Source organism: Salvelinus sp. IW2-2015, unplaced genomic scaffold (assembly GCF_002910315.2).
Source record: "Salvelinus sp. IW2-2015 unplaced genomic scaffold, ASM291031v2 Un_scaffold1739, whole genome shotgun sequence".
NCBI lineage: Eukaryota > Metazoa > Chordata > Actinopteri > Salmoniformes > Salmonidae > Salvelinus > Salvelinus sp. IW2-2015.
In genome coordinates, this window is record NW_019943123.1 from 353,438 (window position 1) to 370,506 (window position 17,069).

General features: G+C 42.4%; 1 protein-coding gene across 1 annotated transcript in view; it reads right to left on the reverse strand.

Annotated features, from left to right (window-relative positions):
• Positions 1-16,557, reverse strand: part of LOC112071842 (dnaJ homolog subfamily C member 27) — a 19,423-nt gene extending 2,866 nt beyond the window's left edge. The window contains exon 1 of the mRNA XM_070439531.1: positions 16,156-16,557. Within this exon, the coding sequence (XP_070295632.1) occupies positions 16,156-16,242 (87 nt within the window). The 5' untranslated portion in view covers positions 16,243-16,557. The remainder of the gene's footprint in view (positions 1-16,155) is intronic.
• Positions 16,558-17,069: the final 512 nt, after the last annotated feature.

A 17,069-nucleotide genomic window follows, 5' to 3' on the forward strand; every position in this document is an offset into this window, starting at 1 on the left:
TTGTTTAGAGGGGGGAGGGAGCCGTGCAGAGGTGGAGGAAGGGTGGTCAGGAGATGGAAAGAGAATGGAGATGGGAACGAGGTGATGAGCGGTGAAGGTAGGTGTAAGCGAAGCGTTTGACGGAGGTGAAGTAGGATAATGGGCAAGGGGGAGGATGAGGCTGAGGTAGGGTAATGGGGCAGGAGCAGAGGAGGTTGAACGGTAGTACAGAGCGAGGGCGGAGGTGAAGGTGGTAACGCTGTGGAGGGGGAGGAGTTTTAGTGAAGGTTGTAGGTAGCATTGTGATAGGGGTTTCGAGAGGTGAAGGTATGTTAATGGAGATATGGAGGAGGTTGAAGCGATAGGTACATGTGAGTGGAGGATGGTTGAATGGATGATGTCGAGGGAGAGGAGGTGAACGGTACAGGACATGGACGGTTGAGGATGGTGAAGGAGTGGGGTAATGTAAGGGAAGAGGAGCGTGAGGTAGGTAATGGAGGGAGGAAGGTGAAGGTAGGTAAGTGGGCGAGGCAGGTGAAGGTAGGTAAGAGGGGATGAGGTGAAGGTAGCCGGTAATGGCGGGTGGAGGAGAAAAGGTACGGTAATGGAGGGGAGTGAAGTAGGCCAATGTGAGGGGAGGAGCTGTGCACGGTAGGTAATGTACTGGGAAGGAGGTAAGGTAGGTAATGGAGGGGTGCAGGAGGGGTGAAGGTATGGTACCGTGGATGAGGAGGGAGGTGAAGGTGTAGTGTAATGGAGGGGGCACCAGATGGTAAGGTAGGTAACTGGAGCGAGCGTTGGAAGGTATATGGTACATGGAGGGAGGTAATGTTAGGTTAATGGTCAGGGTGAGGTGAAGGTAGGCAAATGGAGGGGGATGAGTGCGTGAACGGGTGGTAAATGGTAAGGTAGGAGGAGGTGAAGGTAGTAATGGAGGGGACCGCGGTGAATGTAGGTACATGGAGGGCGGGAGGGTGCAAAGGCGTAGGTAATTGCGAGGACAGGAGGAGGTTGAAAGGGGCGTAGCGTAATGGCAGGGGGAGATGTTGAGGGTGAGGTACATCAATTCGAATGTAGACTGCGAGATCGTAAGTAGGTAATGCGACCGGCGAGGAGGGTAAGGTAGGTAATGCCGAGGTAAAGCGGAGCGTGAAGGTAGGTAATGGAAAGGGAGGAGGAGGTGCAGGTAGGTAAATGGTATCGGAATGGAGGAGTTTGAATGGCTAGGTATGGGGTGGGGAGGATGTGAAAGCGTTAGGTAATCTGGAGAAATGGGCAGGAGGTGGAAGGGTAGCGTTAATGGCGCCGAGGTGAGCGGCAGAGCGTGAAGGGTAGGTCTCCCTACATGGTGCAGTATTGTGAGGACGTGGTGAAGGTAGGTTAGGAGGCGGGAGGAGGTGATAGGGGTACGTGGTAATGTGAGGGGCGATGGACAGGCTGAGATGTATACGGTAATGGAGGGGATGGTGAGGTAGGTACATGGAGGTTGGAGGAGAGTCGTGAACGGATAGGCACCAGTTGGGGAGGAGGAGGTGAAGGTATGGTAATGTCGTATGGGGTTTGAGAGTAGCGCGAGAGCATACTTCGAGAAGTGAGGGCGAGCTGGAATGAGGGTGGAGGTGAAGGGGAGGAGAAGGATCCTAAACGCCGAAGAGGTACGAGAAGGAGGAATTGGAGCCTCAACTATCACCTCCCGCCTCTTGGAGCTAGATACAGGGAGAAAGGGGTAAGTACGTGCGTGTCCAAGTGCTTAAACGAGGATGCAGTGACAAGGCGTACCGCTATGTGAAGGATGGTAGGGAGGGAGCTGTTGGCGTGACTCGGAGAGTGTCCGAGCCTGATTTGGCGTACAGTTTCCAGACTTGGGGGAGGTGGGATATGGGTCGGTGAGGTTGTTAACCGGAATTGGAGGTGGAGGAGGTGGCAGGGAGCAGGTGGACGGTGGTGGAAAGAGGTAGGAGGTGGAGGGAAGGTGGAGGAGGTGGAGGACAGTGGAAGAGGTGAGGACTGGTGGCGGGAGGGGAAGAGGTGCGAGTGCAAGGCGAGTGATAGGCTGACACAGCGGCGTGGCGATAAGTGTATTAGATGGCGAGGCGGAACCAATTCTCTAGGCGCATGAGCGGAACCGGGCTCGTAAGGGAGGAGTGAACGTAGCGGTAAGAAGGGAGCTGTGAGGATGAGTGTGACGGTAGGGTAATGCTGTTCGTAGGGTAGCGAGGAGAGCTTCGCGTCCTCTCTAAACTGTGAAAGGATAGGGTAACAGAGGAGGCGGAGCGTCTGACAGGTTAGGTAATGGGGGGGAGGAGGCTGAAGGTAGGTATAATGGAGGTTGTTGAGTGAGGTGAATGTAGGTGTAATGGAGATTGTGAGGAGCGTGAAGGTAGGGTAATGCGAGGAATCCGTGGAGTGCTCATGGAGGTAATGTAGGGGAACGACGGTGAAGCGGTTAGGTTTGGAGGAGCGAGAAGGTATGGTAGATGAAGGGGAGAGGTGAGGTTAGGTAATGGAGGGTTGAGGAGGTTGAAGGTAGGTAATGAGGAGGAGGGAACGGTATGGTACCATGGCACGGGGATAGGTGAAGGCTGGTAATGGCGCGGGGAGGAGGAGAAACGGTAGGGATTAATGGAAGGAGGCAGGTGGAAGGGTAGGGCACAACTGGAGGGAGGAGGTGAAGCGTAGTACATGTAGGGAAGTGAGGTGAACTAGGTAATGACGAGCGGGAGGAGTGAAGGTACGGGTAATTGAGGGGAGGAGGAGGTCAAGGTATGGGTTAATGGGTAGCGAAAGGGACGACGGAGTAAAGGTACGATGGGTAATGCGGACTGGTTGAAGGCTCCCGGTAATGGAGGATGGGTCGAAGCGTATGGTAAGGAGGGGATTGACGGTGATAGTAGGCAATGGCAGGGGCGAGGAGGTGAAGGATAGGCTAATTGGAGGAGCGGAGGAGCGTGAAGGTTAGGTAATGGGCGGAGGGTGAGGAGGTTGAATGTAGGTAAGGAGGGTGAGGAGGTGAAGGTAGGTAATGGAGAGGAGAGGGAAGGTAGGTAATGGAGGGGAGGATGTGGAAGGTACAGGCTAATGCTGAGGAGGTTGAAGGGGGGGATAAGGTAAGGGAGGGCAGAGGTGAAGGGTAGGCTAATGGACGGGTGAAAGGAGTGATTGGTAGTAATGAGTTCGCGGGAACAACGGTATAAAGGTAGGTTAATAGGAGGGTGAGGTAGGTAATGTTTGAAGGGAGTGGAAGTATGGTAAATGCGAGAGAGCGGATGAGCTGTAAGGTAGGCACTGGGAGGGGCGGGATGGCGTGAAGTTAGGTAATGGAGTGAGAGGAGGGAGGTAGTAGGTAATGGGGAGTGGAGCAGGTGAATGCTAGGTAATGCTGAGGGGAGGAAGGTGGAAGGCTCAGGTACATGGAGGAGGAGGAGGTGAAGGTAGGTAATGGATAGGGGGGGGATGTGAAGGTAGGTAATGTGAAGGAGCGTGAAGGTAGGTAATGGAGGGAGAGAGTGAAGGTATTGGTATATGTCGAGGTGTAAAGTGAGGGACAGCGGTTAGGGTAATGGTCAGGGGTCGAGGAGGTGCATTGTAGGTAATGGAGTGAGGAGGAGGTGAGGTAGGTTAATGGCAGGGGAGGATGTGAAGGTATGTAATGGAGATGGAGAGGTGAAGGTTATGGTAATTGGACAGGCGAGAGGAGGTGAGTAGGTAATGCGATGATGGGGAGGAGGTGAAGGCTAGTTGGCAGGGGAGGAGTGTGAAGGTTACGTAATGGAGGGGGGAGGAGGTGAAGGTAGGTCTAATGGAGGCGGGAGGAGGTGAAGGTTTAGCTAATGGGAGGTTGCGGAGAGGTGAAGGTGGCAATGGAGGGGAGGTAGGGAAGTAGGGTAATTGAGAGGGGGTGAGGAGTGGAGGGGTGATGAAGTGAGGGTCGGCGAAGTGAAGAGGTGGAGGAGGTGGAGGGAGAAGTGATGGGGAGTGGAAGAGGTGAAGAGTTGGAGGTAGAAGGCAGAAGTGGAGGAGGAGGTGGAGAGGCTGCGTGAGAAGAGGAAGTGAGAGGAGAGATGGAGGAGGTGAGTGATGAGGCAGTGGAGGAGGCAGGTGGGGGAGGTGGATGGAGGTGGGGGAGGTGGTGTAGGAGGGCGTTCTTGCGGGTTGGTGGAAATGGATTGAGCGGTAGGTAGTTTGGCAGGGAGGTGGGGGATGAGTGGAGGAAGCTGCGAAGAGGTGGGAGGGTAGGTGCGGTTTTTAGGGAGGTGGAAGAGGTGGAGGGAGGTGGGAGGGGAGGTGGGAAAGAGAGGAGAGGGAACGAGGTGAGATGAGTTAAGGTACGGTAAGGAGGAGGAGAGTGAAGGTAGGGTAATGGAGGGGAAATAGAAAGAATGAGCGTGAAGGTTAGGTTAATGGAGGGGCAGGCTCCACCGTGAACTGGGTATTTTCGTAACCAGGGAGGCGGCAGGTGAAGCGTAGGTTTCAATGGAGGAGGGAGGAGGCTGAAGGTAGGTAATGGAGGGGAGAGAGGTGAAGGTAGGTAATGGAATGGAAGGAGGTGAAGTTAGGTTATGTGTAGGAGGAGAGTTGAATGGGTACTGGTTTGGTATGGTAGGGGAGGAGGTGAAGGTAGGGTTAATGGAGGAGGAGGGTGAAGGATAGTAAGAAGGGGAGGAGTGAAGGTATGTAATGGAGGGGAGGAGGTTGAAGGTAGTAATGGAGGGTGAGGTGAAGGATAGGTAATGAAGGAGGATTGATAGTGAAGGATAGGCGGGGTATTGGCGGGAGGGAGGACGGAAAAAGTGTACGGTAATGGAGGAGGAAGGTTACAGTAGGCAATTGGAGGGGGGGTGGTAAGGTAGGTAATGTAGGCAAGGAGCGTGAAGTAGGTAATGGAGGGAGGAGGTGAGGGTAATGGAGCGAGGCAGGGAGCGTGAAGGTAGGGTTAATGGAGGGAACGAGGTTAAAGGTACGGTAATGGAGGGGTGAGTTAGGTTAATGGAGGAGGTTAAGGTATTGTATGGAGGGGATTGAGTGAATGGTAGGGCAATATGGAGTGGGCTGAGGAGCAGGAAGGTCGCTATGGTAATGGAGGAGAGGGAGAGTGAAGGTAGGGTAATGAGTGAGTGTGATTGTCGAATGTATGGTAATGGAGGGAGAGGAGGTGAAGGTGGTTACTGGAGGAGGAGGAGGTGAAGGAAGGTAATTGGAGGGGGAGAGATGTGAAGGTTTAGGTAATGGAGGATGGTTGAAGGTAGGTAATGGAAGGGAGGAAGGGTGAAGGTTAAGGGTAACTGCGAGGAAAAAGGCTGTGAACGGAGGTTAATGAAGGTTCGAGGTGGGTGTCAGTGTGGTTTTAGGTAATGGAGGAGGAGGAGGTGAAGGTAGGTTAATGGAGGGGAGATGTGAAGGTAGGTAATGGAGTATGGAGGAGGGTTCAGGTAGGTAATGGAGGGAGGGAGGTGAAGGTAAGGATATCAACTCGGAGCATGTTGAGGAGGTGAAGGTAGGTTAGGAGGGGGAGGAGTGAAGGTAAGGTAATGGATGGGGGAGGAGGTGCAAGGCCTAGGTAAATGGAGGGAGGGAGTGAAGGTAGGTAATGGGAGGTGGAGGAGGTGAAGGTTAGGCAATGGAGGCAGGAGGAGGTGCAAGATGTGTAATGGAGGGTGAGGAGTCGAAGGTAGTAATTGGAGTGGTGGGAGACGGTGAAGTTAGGTAATGTGGGTGTGTGTTAGTGAGGAGGTGAGGATAGGTCATGTGGAGGAGACGTTGAAGGAGTAATATGGGTCTCGAGGAGGTTTGTGAAAGTGAAAAGACGACGCAGCATCCGGAGACGCCTCTTCCATTGTTGATACGGTTGAGACAGAGTTGGTGTTTTCGGTACTATTTATGGCTGCCAGTTTTTGGAGTAGTGTGGGGCTCGGTGTTTTTCATAAAAGACCTTTTAGACAGATGCTCCTCTATACTGTACCTTGTATACACTCTTTGCTTTATTTCGTGTAACCAGAGGCGCCTACCTTCCATACTACCTCATTCCTATTCTGGTTATAGCCATTTGTGCTGCTTCTCGTGAGAGTATGTACACAGCATTGTATGAGATCTATTCAGGCTTTCTTTGGCGCAATTTCTATGCATTGGTATCGCACTTTATTTTCTCAGTATAACAAAACAAATAAGATCGCTGCCGAGTTTACGAGGATAAGGATTCATTTTTGTTTCTGGCCATTTTGAGCCTGTAATCAAACCCACAAATTGCTGATGCTCCAGATACTCAACTAGTCTATAATGTAAGGCCAGGTTTTAATTTGCTCTTTAGTTTGTATCAGAAACAACAGTTTTCAGCTGTGCTACTGTAACATAATTGTTAACAATGCTGGTGTTCCTTAAAGTGTCTCAAGGTTATGCCTTATCTAATAATAGAATATAGAACGCTGAATAGTAACACAACGTGCCATATAGGCAACACAGTGAAGTGTGTATGGTTACTGATAATCGGGCCTCTGTACGCATGTAGGTGTGTCCATAACCAAATCAGCCCTTTCAGATTACGATACGTCATTTACTAACATTCATTAACAATGTCTTAACATTCTGCATTCTCGTGTATGGCTACATTGTGAGTTATGTTTCTGACATGACTCAAAAAAACTGTGCTATTCTTTCGAAAAACAAGAACATGTTCTTGAAGTGAGCCCCAAACATTTGAACAGTTATGTGTGTATATATTATATATATATATATCTAGTAATTTAGTATATATTATATATATAATTTAAAGAGAGAGCGACTGCCTGTGATGTGGCAGGATGCTTGCTTGACGTGGCAGGTGAGGTCAACTTTATCTGGTCTGACATGTATAACACGATGTTTCCAGTATGTTTAGGACGTAGATCACCATGAACCGAAGTAGTAAGGTACTGACCTACGTAGAAGAATGGGTTCCTAGCCATGCTCAAGATGTCTCTACTTTGATCTCTCCTGTCCGCACCTGGACTTGATGGACAACAAACACGTCTAAACAGTCACCACAGAATTCAAAGTCTCCATCAGTGGGTTTCACAGGGGACTAGTAGGTTACTGGTATAATGCACTGGGTTGAGAACCACGTACTTCTACAGCACACTTTCTCTCTCTCCTTTGTTATTCTGTTGAATCATTGACAGCTAATTGAACATGAACTGTGCCATCTATTGGTCTCACAAATGATTAATTATTGTATCTAATTGTAGTTCATCGCATTGGGGGTCAAACTACTATGGCTCGACCCCATAGTCAATCCCTTATGTGGCCAGATACTTGGTGCACAAACCTCTTTCACAGTATCGCGTTTTAGAATGGATGCAGCTTCGTGCAATGCGTAAGAAAAACGCGGCAGAGCTTGTATCAACATAGGGTATAGACTAGAAAATTGACGAACATTACACATGTAAACTAAGTTCAGAACTTCATTCTCTGCAAGCAGTGGCCTGTTGAGGAAGTGGTGGCCGTGCTCATTTGGTGATGGATATCTTCAAAATTCATTCACTTCGTGCTACCCTAGGCGTATACATAAATGTAGTGGCGCACTTAAGCTCGGACCATATAAGGGTTCGTTGTATACCAGTTGACGTGCTAGGCTTATTGTAGGTCATGTTAAGCTAAGCACAGAGAATTTTGTCGACACCAACGTATTTCTCTTTGCCGATACTTCCTGGCAATTCCAGACTGGAAGAAACTACATCTTCTCTACAGACTTCCATGTCTGTTGGACATGGCGAAGCTAGATTAGTATATGCGAAGGTTTATAAATGCAATTTAGGTGTGATTAAAATAAATCTTGAATTTTATAAAATACTTGTTATTAAGGTAGTAACACTTCATGTATTTTTTATAAATGCTTTATTAAATAATTCATGATGGACATTTACTTAAAGGTATCGTCATCATGTGATGTATTGCAACATAAAATAATAGGAGAATAGTCACGAGCCTTATTCTAATATAGAAAACTTGGTTCTGAAACGCCTTAGCTGCTACTAAAGGGAAATTTTTAGGTTTTATTAAATAAAATAATTGACATTTTACTAAAAGGGTGCCATGCTCTGTAATTATTTTCTTAAAATTCATTTAAATCCTGAGTCTATATGTGCAATTATGATAAGAGCTTACTGTTGCCTAACTATTAAATATGTGTGAATATCAATTGATTTATTAAGATTTGCTAAAATGCTCTGTTATTAAAATGAATCATTGAATTTATAAAATGCTCTGTTATTAAAATAAATCATTGAATTTATAAAATGCTCTGTTATTAAAATGAATCATTGAATTTAGAAAATGCTGTTATTAAAATGAATCATTGAATTTAGAAAATGCTCTGTTATTAATAAAATAAACATGTTTCGCTCCATGACGTAATCCATCAATGTGTACGTCTCCATCTTGTTTATTTCAAATATTTTCTCCATTGATTGAGACAGGTGAGTATCATCATGACATGCAGCACTTTGGGGTGTACACATTGATGGATCACTTTATTTTTTATTTTTACGGAGCATTTTCTAAATTCAAATGAACCTCCCTGCAACTAGACATGGACGTCTAGAAGACGTGTTGTCTTCCAACTTGGAAATTGAGGAAGTACCGTCAAGTAAAAGATGGTAGATGGTAGTCTCTGTGATACAGTTAACATTACCTATCTAATAATGCCTATCGGGCCAGCTGGAACAGTACTAATGGTCTGATTAGATGATATGTTTTATGGCTACCCTAGCTGGCTGGCATGCTGTGGAGGACATATCAGTGTTGAATACAGTCTGATTGATAAGGCAGTAATACACAATTAATTGGTATATATACAGCCTGAAACGAATGCCTGCAAAATCGTGTAAATGTCACTTACAAGCCAGAATGTTGATTAAACCTTTAAGAGCCAGTTGATACTGTGTATGTTTCCTTCTGCACCGAGGTAAAATTGGTTTTATATTGGATATTCAATAATCTCGTCAATAGCTATTGAACCAAGCATGCCATGACAATTTTATATTCTGAATCTGTGGATGGAGAACAAATCGACCTTTTTTGTCTGATTTTTACATTTTTTAATAGGATTTTTTTTTAAATAGAGTGTGGATTGTTTTCCATCCTCCCCTGGTTCAGATTATACCCTGTTCATTGTCATGGCATGATTGGTTCATTTGCTATTGATGAGAGAGAACCGAATATCCAATATAAAACTAGGCTTAATTGTAGCTACCTGCTATCTTGGGTAAACAATACTTTCCTGTGGATATTTTGTCTAAAATTTAGAGCAGCTGAAGGACAAACTGCACAGACAACCGGTAGAGTAAGTTTAAATTGTATTTTATTCAACATTCTGGCTAGTAATATAAGGAACATTTACACAATTTCACAGGCATTCGTTTCAGGCTGTGTTGAATATTGCATTAAATCATTTACATGCAGCTGTCCAGTGGAGGCATTTGCTCTGGCTACCAGTCGACATCTTCACGCTTGTGACACTTTTGAATGTGGGTCAAAAGGAAAATAAAAGTATTATCGGAGTGTTTTCGCCTCTCCCGGAATCCTCCTTGCTAGCTAGCGGGAGCGACATGGTAGACTCTCCCGCCTGCTGAACACATGCCCTCACCGTCGTTAATAAAAAAGTGGGGAAACAGTGGACACTGTCTACCGGTGTAAGGCTAGCTAGCTACTGTTGTCGACCCCGCCTTTTCTTCTGTGGTATTTATCGGCGGCTGGCATCCAACGTTATTGCGCATTAACTGTACTGGAGCGCCCCACCTCCCGCCTTTCTTAACTTCAAAATCGACTAATAGATGTACATGGCGAGGCATGGCTTGACGTGACCACGCCACCAAGTAGGGTACAGCCGTAGGGTACTCCCTCGATACTCCCATGTTAAATTGCCTACTCATAACCCGACAAACGGCTGTATTCTTTTTACAATTATCATTCTATAAACATGTTTAACATGCTTCCAATGTCGTCTAAATCAACAAACTATATCACACCTAAAAACACTGATTCTAAACGTAATTCTTTTTTTTGCATGAACAGACTGTCGCATGGAATGCACGTCACGATCCAGGCTTTGTTGTGAAGTATTTTTGAACTTCTCAAAAATACTTCAACCCGCTTAAGGGCAGACAAAAACTGGAAGTATATAGTTACGCGGCATATCTAAGACTAGTGAATTATATTTTACATTAACTTCTCTCGCTAGCCAGCCAGCCAGCTAACGTCAGTTAACCGGTGAAAAAGCTAGGGGGGGAAACAAACAGTGAACGTAAGTATAATGCGACAGATTTACTAGCTTTACTTTCAGTGTTAGCAGGTCGGGTAACACACTAGTGGCAGAATAAGTATCATACAGATCATTTGTTGTGGGAGTAATTTGTTACATGGGAGCAATTGGAAAGTTAGGCTAACTACATGGGAGCAATGGGAAAGTTAGGCTAATTACATGGGAGCAATGGGAAAGTTAGGCTAATTACATGAGAGCAAAGGGAAAGTTAGGCTAACTACATGGGAGCAATGGGAAAGTTAGGCTAACTACATGGGAGCAATGGGAAAGTTAGGCTAATTACATGAGAGCAATGGGAAAGTTAGGCTAACTACATGGGAGCAATGGGAAAGTTAGGCTAATTACATGGGAGCAAAGGGAAAGTTAGGCTAACTACATGAGAGCAATGGGAAAGTTAGGCTAACGACATGAGAGCAATGGGAAAGTTAGGATAATTACATGGGAGCAATGAGAATACCTTATATCTGTACCCTACTCGGGGGAGTGGTCACGTTAAACCATACCTCGTCGTGTGTTTCTATAGAATTATAAAGAGGGGTTCCTGCAGATGCAGGAATGCCCCCAATTGCAGCCCCCAATTGCACCCTTCTCGGGAGTCGCTCAAAATGGCGGCATGAGAGGGTGTAATATTTCTAGCTGAGGAACAATTTTAGGGTTTTCTCACAAAGTTTATAGTTTTCAAACTGCAGTTGCAATTTGTTGTTTTTTTCACACAAAAAATGATATTTAACCATACAATGTAGCTATTTTGAATAATTGTGTAATTAATCAAACCATTGAAATATATTTTTGACGATTTCCAACGAACAGTTGGAAAAAAAAAAAGTTTCAGCGTGTGTAGTTAAGTTAGCCTACTAACGTCTTCATAGATAGTAGCATGGAATCAGGACATGACCAAACTGTTGCTGAGATAATGGATGTTGAAACTTCCAAGGAGAAAAGAGGCATTGTTGAAACTCACTCATATGCTTGCAGTGTAAAACAGGGGGGGTGAATGCGATTCATACCCGAATAGCCCCAACCAAGGAGCAACTTCCAAAGAAGCTGAGAAGTGAACCATCAATGAGCCAGCTACAGGACAACATCCTCCGCATCCTCACGGCTAAAATCAAAGAGAGCGCAGATGACATCATAAATTTGGTGTAAAAGAACACTATCAAGTGTCGTTAACCTGAAGAAAGCGATTGATTTCAATGCTGAGGAAGTAAAAACTCTGAAGCAGCAGAACGCAACAATGAAAATTCAGGTTGCAAAGCAGGAGAAGAAACTCACTGAAATGGAGTCAAAGGTAAACGAGAATGACCGGTATAGTCGGAGATGAAATCTACGAATTTATAGAATAGCAGAAAAATCTGACGAGAACATCAAAGCAAGAGTGAAGGACATTTGCAGGGCAATAGTTCTCTGGATATAGTGCACCGCCTGGGTAGGCTGAGAGATGGGGAGAACCAGCCACCACGACCAGTGATCATGAGATTAATCTCCAGGACAGCGAGGGATATGACATGGAAAAGTGCAAAGAAAAATGACTATTTAAAGAATTAAAGAAGAACAACCTGAGGTTCAAGGAGGATCTTTGACAAAGAAGCTCGGAATCGTCCGTGGCTGATGATTGAGAGAGCAAGGATGGAAGGGAAAAGTGCATACTTTGCCGGAGCCAGGGCTTTTGGAAGGGAAATTCACGCTGACGCCTAGCTTGTTGACTGCTGGACTTATCAAGTGAGTTATGCAGGACTGAGTATTATTTGCATCTGATAAAACTTTATATTTCTTCAGGAAAGAGCATTGTTTGTGTGAGCCAAACTTTTTTTTATATATATATATTTTTTTTATGGCAGGGAAATTCCCACTGACACTTAATGTTAGCTTGATGGCAATTTGTTTTACCAATCTATGGTACAATGTTATTTGCAATTGTATAAAAATATATAATTTAGGTCAACCACTTGCGTGGTGCAAAGGACTGTTTTTATTTGCAACTAGTGAGAACCCGGTTCATGTGAATGTATACACGTTTAATATTCTTCATATGTTTTTCTCTATTAATGCCAGGGGAATCCATAATATTTTGAAAAGGAAATCTTTATTTTTGTATTGTAAGGGTAAGTGCCGACTTTTATTTCATTCAAGAAACTTGTGCCTGTTCCACAGATACTGCGTTTTGGAAGTGTCAATGGGGGAATGATATTTGGTACGAATCGGTCAGCAGGTGTCGCTATTTTAAAAGGCAACTTTAAGGGTCATATATTGAGTCATGAAGCAGATAATACAGGGAGATGGATTATACTATTGGTAGATGTCAACCACGTTCAATTCATTGTTGTTAATACTTATGCTTTCAATAACAAGTCAAGTAACTGTATTTTATTTAGAGACATTGAGAGGCAAATAAGTAAAATGATGTCTACATTTCCATTGGCCAAAGTAATATGGGTTGGAGATTTGAATACAGTATTACATGATAATCTAGATAGATGGCCTCCTAAGGATAGCAATTATGTTAGTGAGATAAGGAATATATGTCTAAGGTTAGGTGTTCTAGATATTTGGAGACATAAGAACCCAGATAAGATTATGTTTACATGGAGTACCAAAGATTTATCTATACAATCCCGTATTGATTTCTGGCTGATATCTGAAGATATGGCTGACAAGGTTGATACACTCTCGACTGAACCATCGATTTTAACAGACCACAAAGGGATCTCAATAAAGATACATATGCATGGTTTGTCAACAACAAAAAAAGTTAGTAAAMGTTACTGAAAAAATGAACAAGACTTTATTAGAAAATGAGGTATTTAAGAAGGAAGTAGCAGGAATTATTGATAAATACTGGAATTGTGCCTGTGTTATGAATACGTTTGSAAGTTACTGGGAGCTAATGAAATTTGACAAGGCTTTTGGCTATTTCAATGGGGAAAGAAATTGCTCGTGCCAAGAGAGAGAAAGAATATGACATCATAAAGGGAATAATGGATTATACTATAAAAACTGAACTAACTAATCAGGAATTACTGGAGCTATCATCATTGCAAATGCAGTTAGACTGTATATACGAGGAAAAGGCCCGGGGAGCGTTTGTAAGATCAAGACGAAAATGGATGGAAGAGGGAGAGAAAAATACAAATTATTTCTTTAATTTAGAAAAAAGGGCAGGCGAAAAGACTTCCATATGTAAATGAATGATTAATAATACTCCCAATGAAAATCCAAAATAAATCTCTCAGCATGTTGCCCAGTTTTATCAGAATCTGTATACATCAGCCCAGCCAACTTCCAATATGGATCTTTTCTTAGACAATATAGCAAACATTGCTAAGAAGATAGATAATGATTTCAGGGATTTTTGTGATGATGAGTTATCTGAAATTGAGATAAAAGACTGTATTAAAAGCCTTAAGGACAATAGGTCCCCTGGAAATGGTTTAATAAGCGAGTTTTATAAAGCATTCAATGATAAATTGATTCCTTTCATTCTATGTTCCAAGAATCAATAGAAAAAGGGGAGTTACTGGCTTCCTAAAAGCAAGGTGTAATTACTTTGATTTCCAAACCTAATAAGGATACTCTTTATATAGACAACTGGAGACCCATTAGCCTGTTGAATAATGATGGGAAATTATTTGCCCTTGTATTTGCTAAGAGGTTGAAACAAGGCTCGCATCATATAATTGATGAAGAACAAAAAAGCAATACGTTTTTGGGGGATTTGGTAACTTTTTTTAAAGCAGTCCAAATTTGATTATAGTGGTTGTACTAGCTCTGTAAAATTAGCTCACGGGACATCCCAAAGATTTGATATTGGCCGTGGCATTAGGCAGGGCTGCCCGATTAGTCAATTTTTATTTGTTACTCAAATTGTGGCTCTTCATATCAAGAAAGGGAATTTAAGGTGTTTCAGCACTTGGCAAGGAATTTAAACTATGTCAACTGGCTGATGATACCACCATATTTTTAAGAGATAAGAATGAGGTTTCTAAAGCAGTTTCCTGTATTGAAGACTTTTCCTTCGTTTCAGGTTTGAAAATTAATACCAATAAGTCAGTCTTATTTCCACTGAAGGACTGTGTTTTACAGGAAGTATACGGTATCACAATTAAACATACGGTTACTTATCTTGGAATTCTTATATGCAAGGATGGGGAAAAAAGGAGTGAATTAAACTTTAACCCCATTATTGAGAAAACAAAGAAGAAATTTAACCTCTGGTTGCTGAGAGATACTTTGTTATACGGTCGGGTTTTATTGTACAAAGCTGAAGGGTTATCCAGATCAGTTTATGTCTCGTTATCACTTGAATTCTCCCCTAAAATTGGAAAGGACTTAGATAAGATTCTTTATCATTTTATTTGGAGGAACAAGCCTCACTATCTACAGAAAGATATTCTCACTAATACCCAAGAACAAGGTCTTGAGGTTTTAGATTTAAATACTCTAAATAATACTTTTAAGATAAATTGGATTCTGAAGTATGTTAAGAACCAGAACAGTATTTGGAATGTCTTCCCTAAGTATTTATTTGACTCTGTTGGTGGTTTAGAATTCTTGCTTCAATGTAATTTTGATGTTGATAAAATCCCAGTAAAGTTGGCCATATTCCATAAGCAGGCAATTTTAGCTTGGATGTTAGCGTATAGACACAATTTCTCCCCTCGCAGATACTTTATATGGAACAACAAAGATATACAATTTAAAAAATAAGTATTTTTTTTTCGTAACTGGTTTGAGAATAAAATTATTTTGGTTGGTCAGTTACTGAATAAGGATGGATATCTACTCTTATATGGGGAATTTCTTGATAAGTTTAAAATTCCAATAACCCCGAAAGAATATGCAATTGTTTTTGATGCGTATATTTTTAAAATTCTTCTGTGGTTGATGTAAGTAGCATAGATTTACATGAAAATATATTCATTGGCAATATTAACATCAAAGATAAATGTAGTAATAAACGATTTAGGAATATTGTTTGTGATACTACAATTCCCTCAGCAAGATAATTTTGGTAAAATATCTATGGTGATATACAATGGGGGGGGGAAAGCATGGAAAATTGCTAACAAATATTGCATCACTAACAAGTTAAAGGAAGTTTCATTTAAAATGTTACATAGAATTTATCCTGTGAAACATGTTTTGGAAAGATTCAAGCTGAATATATTTGTGATTTCTGTGGAATGGAGGAGACCATTTTGCATTTGTTTTTTGCCTGTATTTATAGTAGCATTTTTTGGATTGACATACAGAATTTCTTACAAAAAAATAGGACCGCTTGTACTATTTAATGGTTTTGATATAATGATTTATTTCAGAAATTCTGACATAGATAAAGATGTGGTATATATATATTTAATTCAATGGCTAATAATACTAGGTACATTTCATATTCACAAATGCAAAGGATCTAATTCAAAACATAACTTTTTTCACTTTATAAATTAATTTAAACAATATAGCACTACTTTAACTCAAATGAAAAACAAAAATGCAATTCAAACTTGTATTATTAATGAATATGATTTGTTTGTTTAGGATTCCTGGCAATGTAAATAGTTTGTATGTATGCTTGTTTGCATGTGACTATTCCTCTTTTGTTTGTTGATATTTGTTAATAAAAATAACAACAAAAAATATCTATATAAAATTGCACCCTTCTCGGCAGATGGTGGTATTGGAACGACTCAATATCACCATCTGCCGGCTTTTGGGCTATAGCAGAGATCGTCTAGGCTACATTATAACGTTACGGGCTTTGGCTGCAGCCATTTAACATTACTCCCTGGGTCATTCATACTGTAGATACCTGATACTAGTTTGCCAACAGCTAGTTTGGGTACAGCGATGGCTAGCAGAATAGCTAACCTAAACGTTAGTTGACTCACCTTGCCCACCTCGGCATTGCCAAGGCTGATCACTTTTACACGCAGTGATTTCTTGTTCTCACGTCTCTTCTGCACATTCGTGTCCATGCTGCTGAAATTTAGCTATGTTAAATATTGTTGTTTGTTTGTTATTTACGTCGTCGATGATGGCTGTGAAGCTGGAATTCCACTAAAGTTAGATTTGTACAGTACGCCCCGCTTTAACTGCCTAGCAGACATTTACTCAATCTTAAACAACCTCGTTAACAATTGTATAGCCGCGCATCGTTATGGATCTGAATAAATATTAGACAAGCTATTCTGGACGAGTGAGACATGTATTTGATGAGTTAGCTATCTAGCCTTCTTTGCTAGCGCCGCTGTTTTGCACAGCTTTGTCTGTCAATTTCTTATTCGCGGAAGCAGATTCGTTATGAAGTCAGATTTAACAGAACTCAGTTATGTTTTTATACATTTAATAATCAAACACAGCTGTTTGTATATCAATAAAAAGTATATTATCTACAGCTAGTTCATCTTCACATAAACGTAGTATTTTTTTAACAATAGATTTTAAAGAGTAAAATCTGTTTTTAAAACTGGAAGCAGTTTCTATGGCAACAACGACGCATGACAGCAGATTCGCGATGTTTCCTGCACTGAAACGTGATTTATTTTGCGTGTGTTTTATTTCGTTTATTTGACCACTTTTAAAACATAATAGAACCACGCATGTGAATAGAGTACAATGCCATTACAATGATCGAACATTACACACAAAAGTTGAAAAACGGATTTTCCATTGTGGTCCTCACAAAATACATGGCCTTCAGAAAGTATTCACACCCCTTGACTTTTTACACACGTTTTGTTGTGTTACAGCCTGAATTTAAAATTGATTAAATTTAGACTTTTTTGTCACTGGCCTACACACA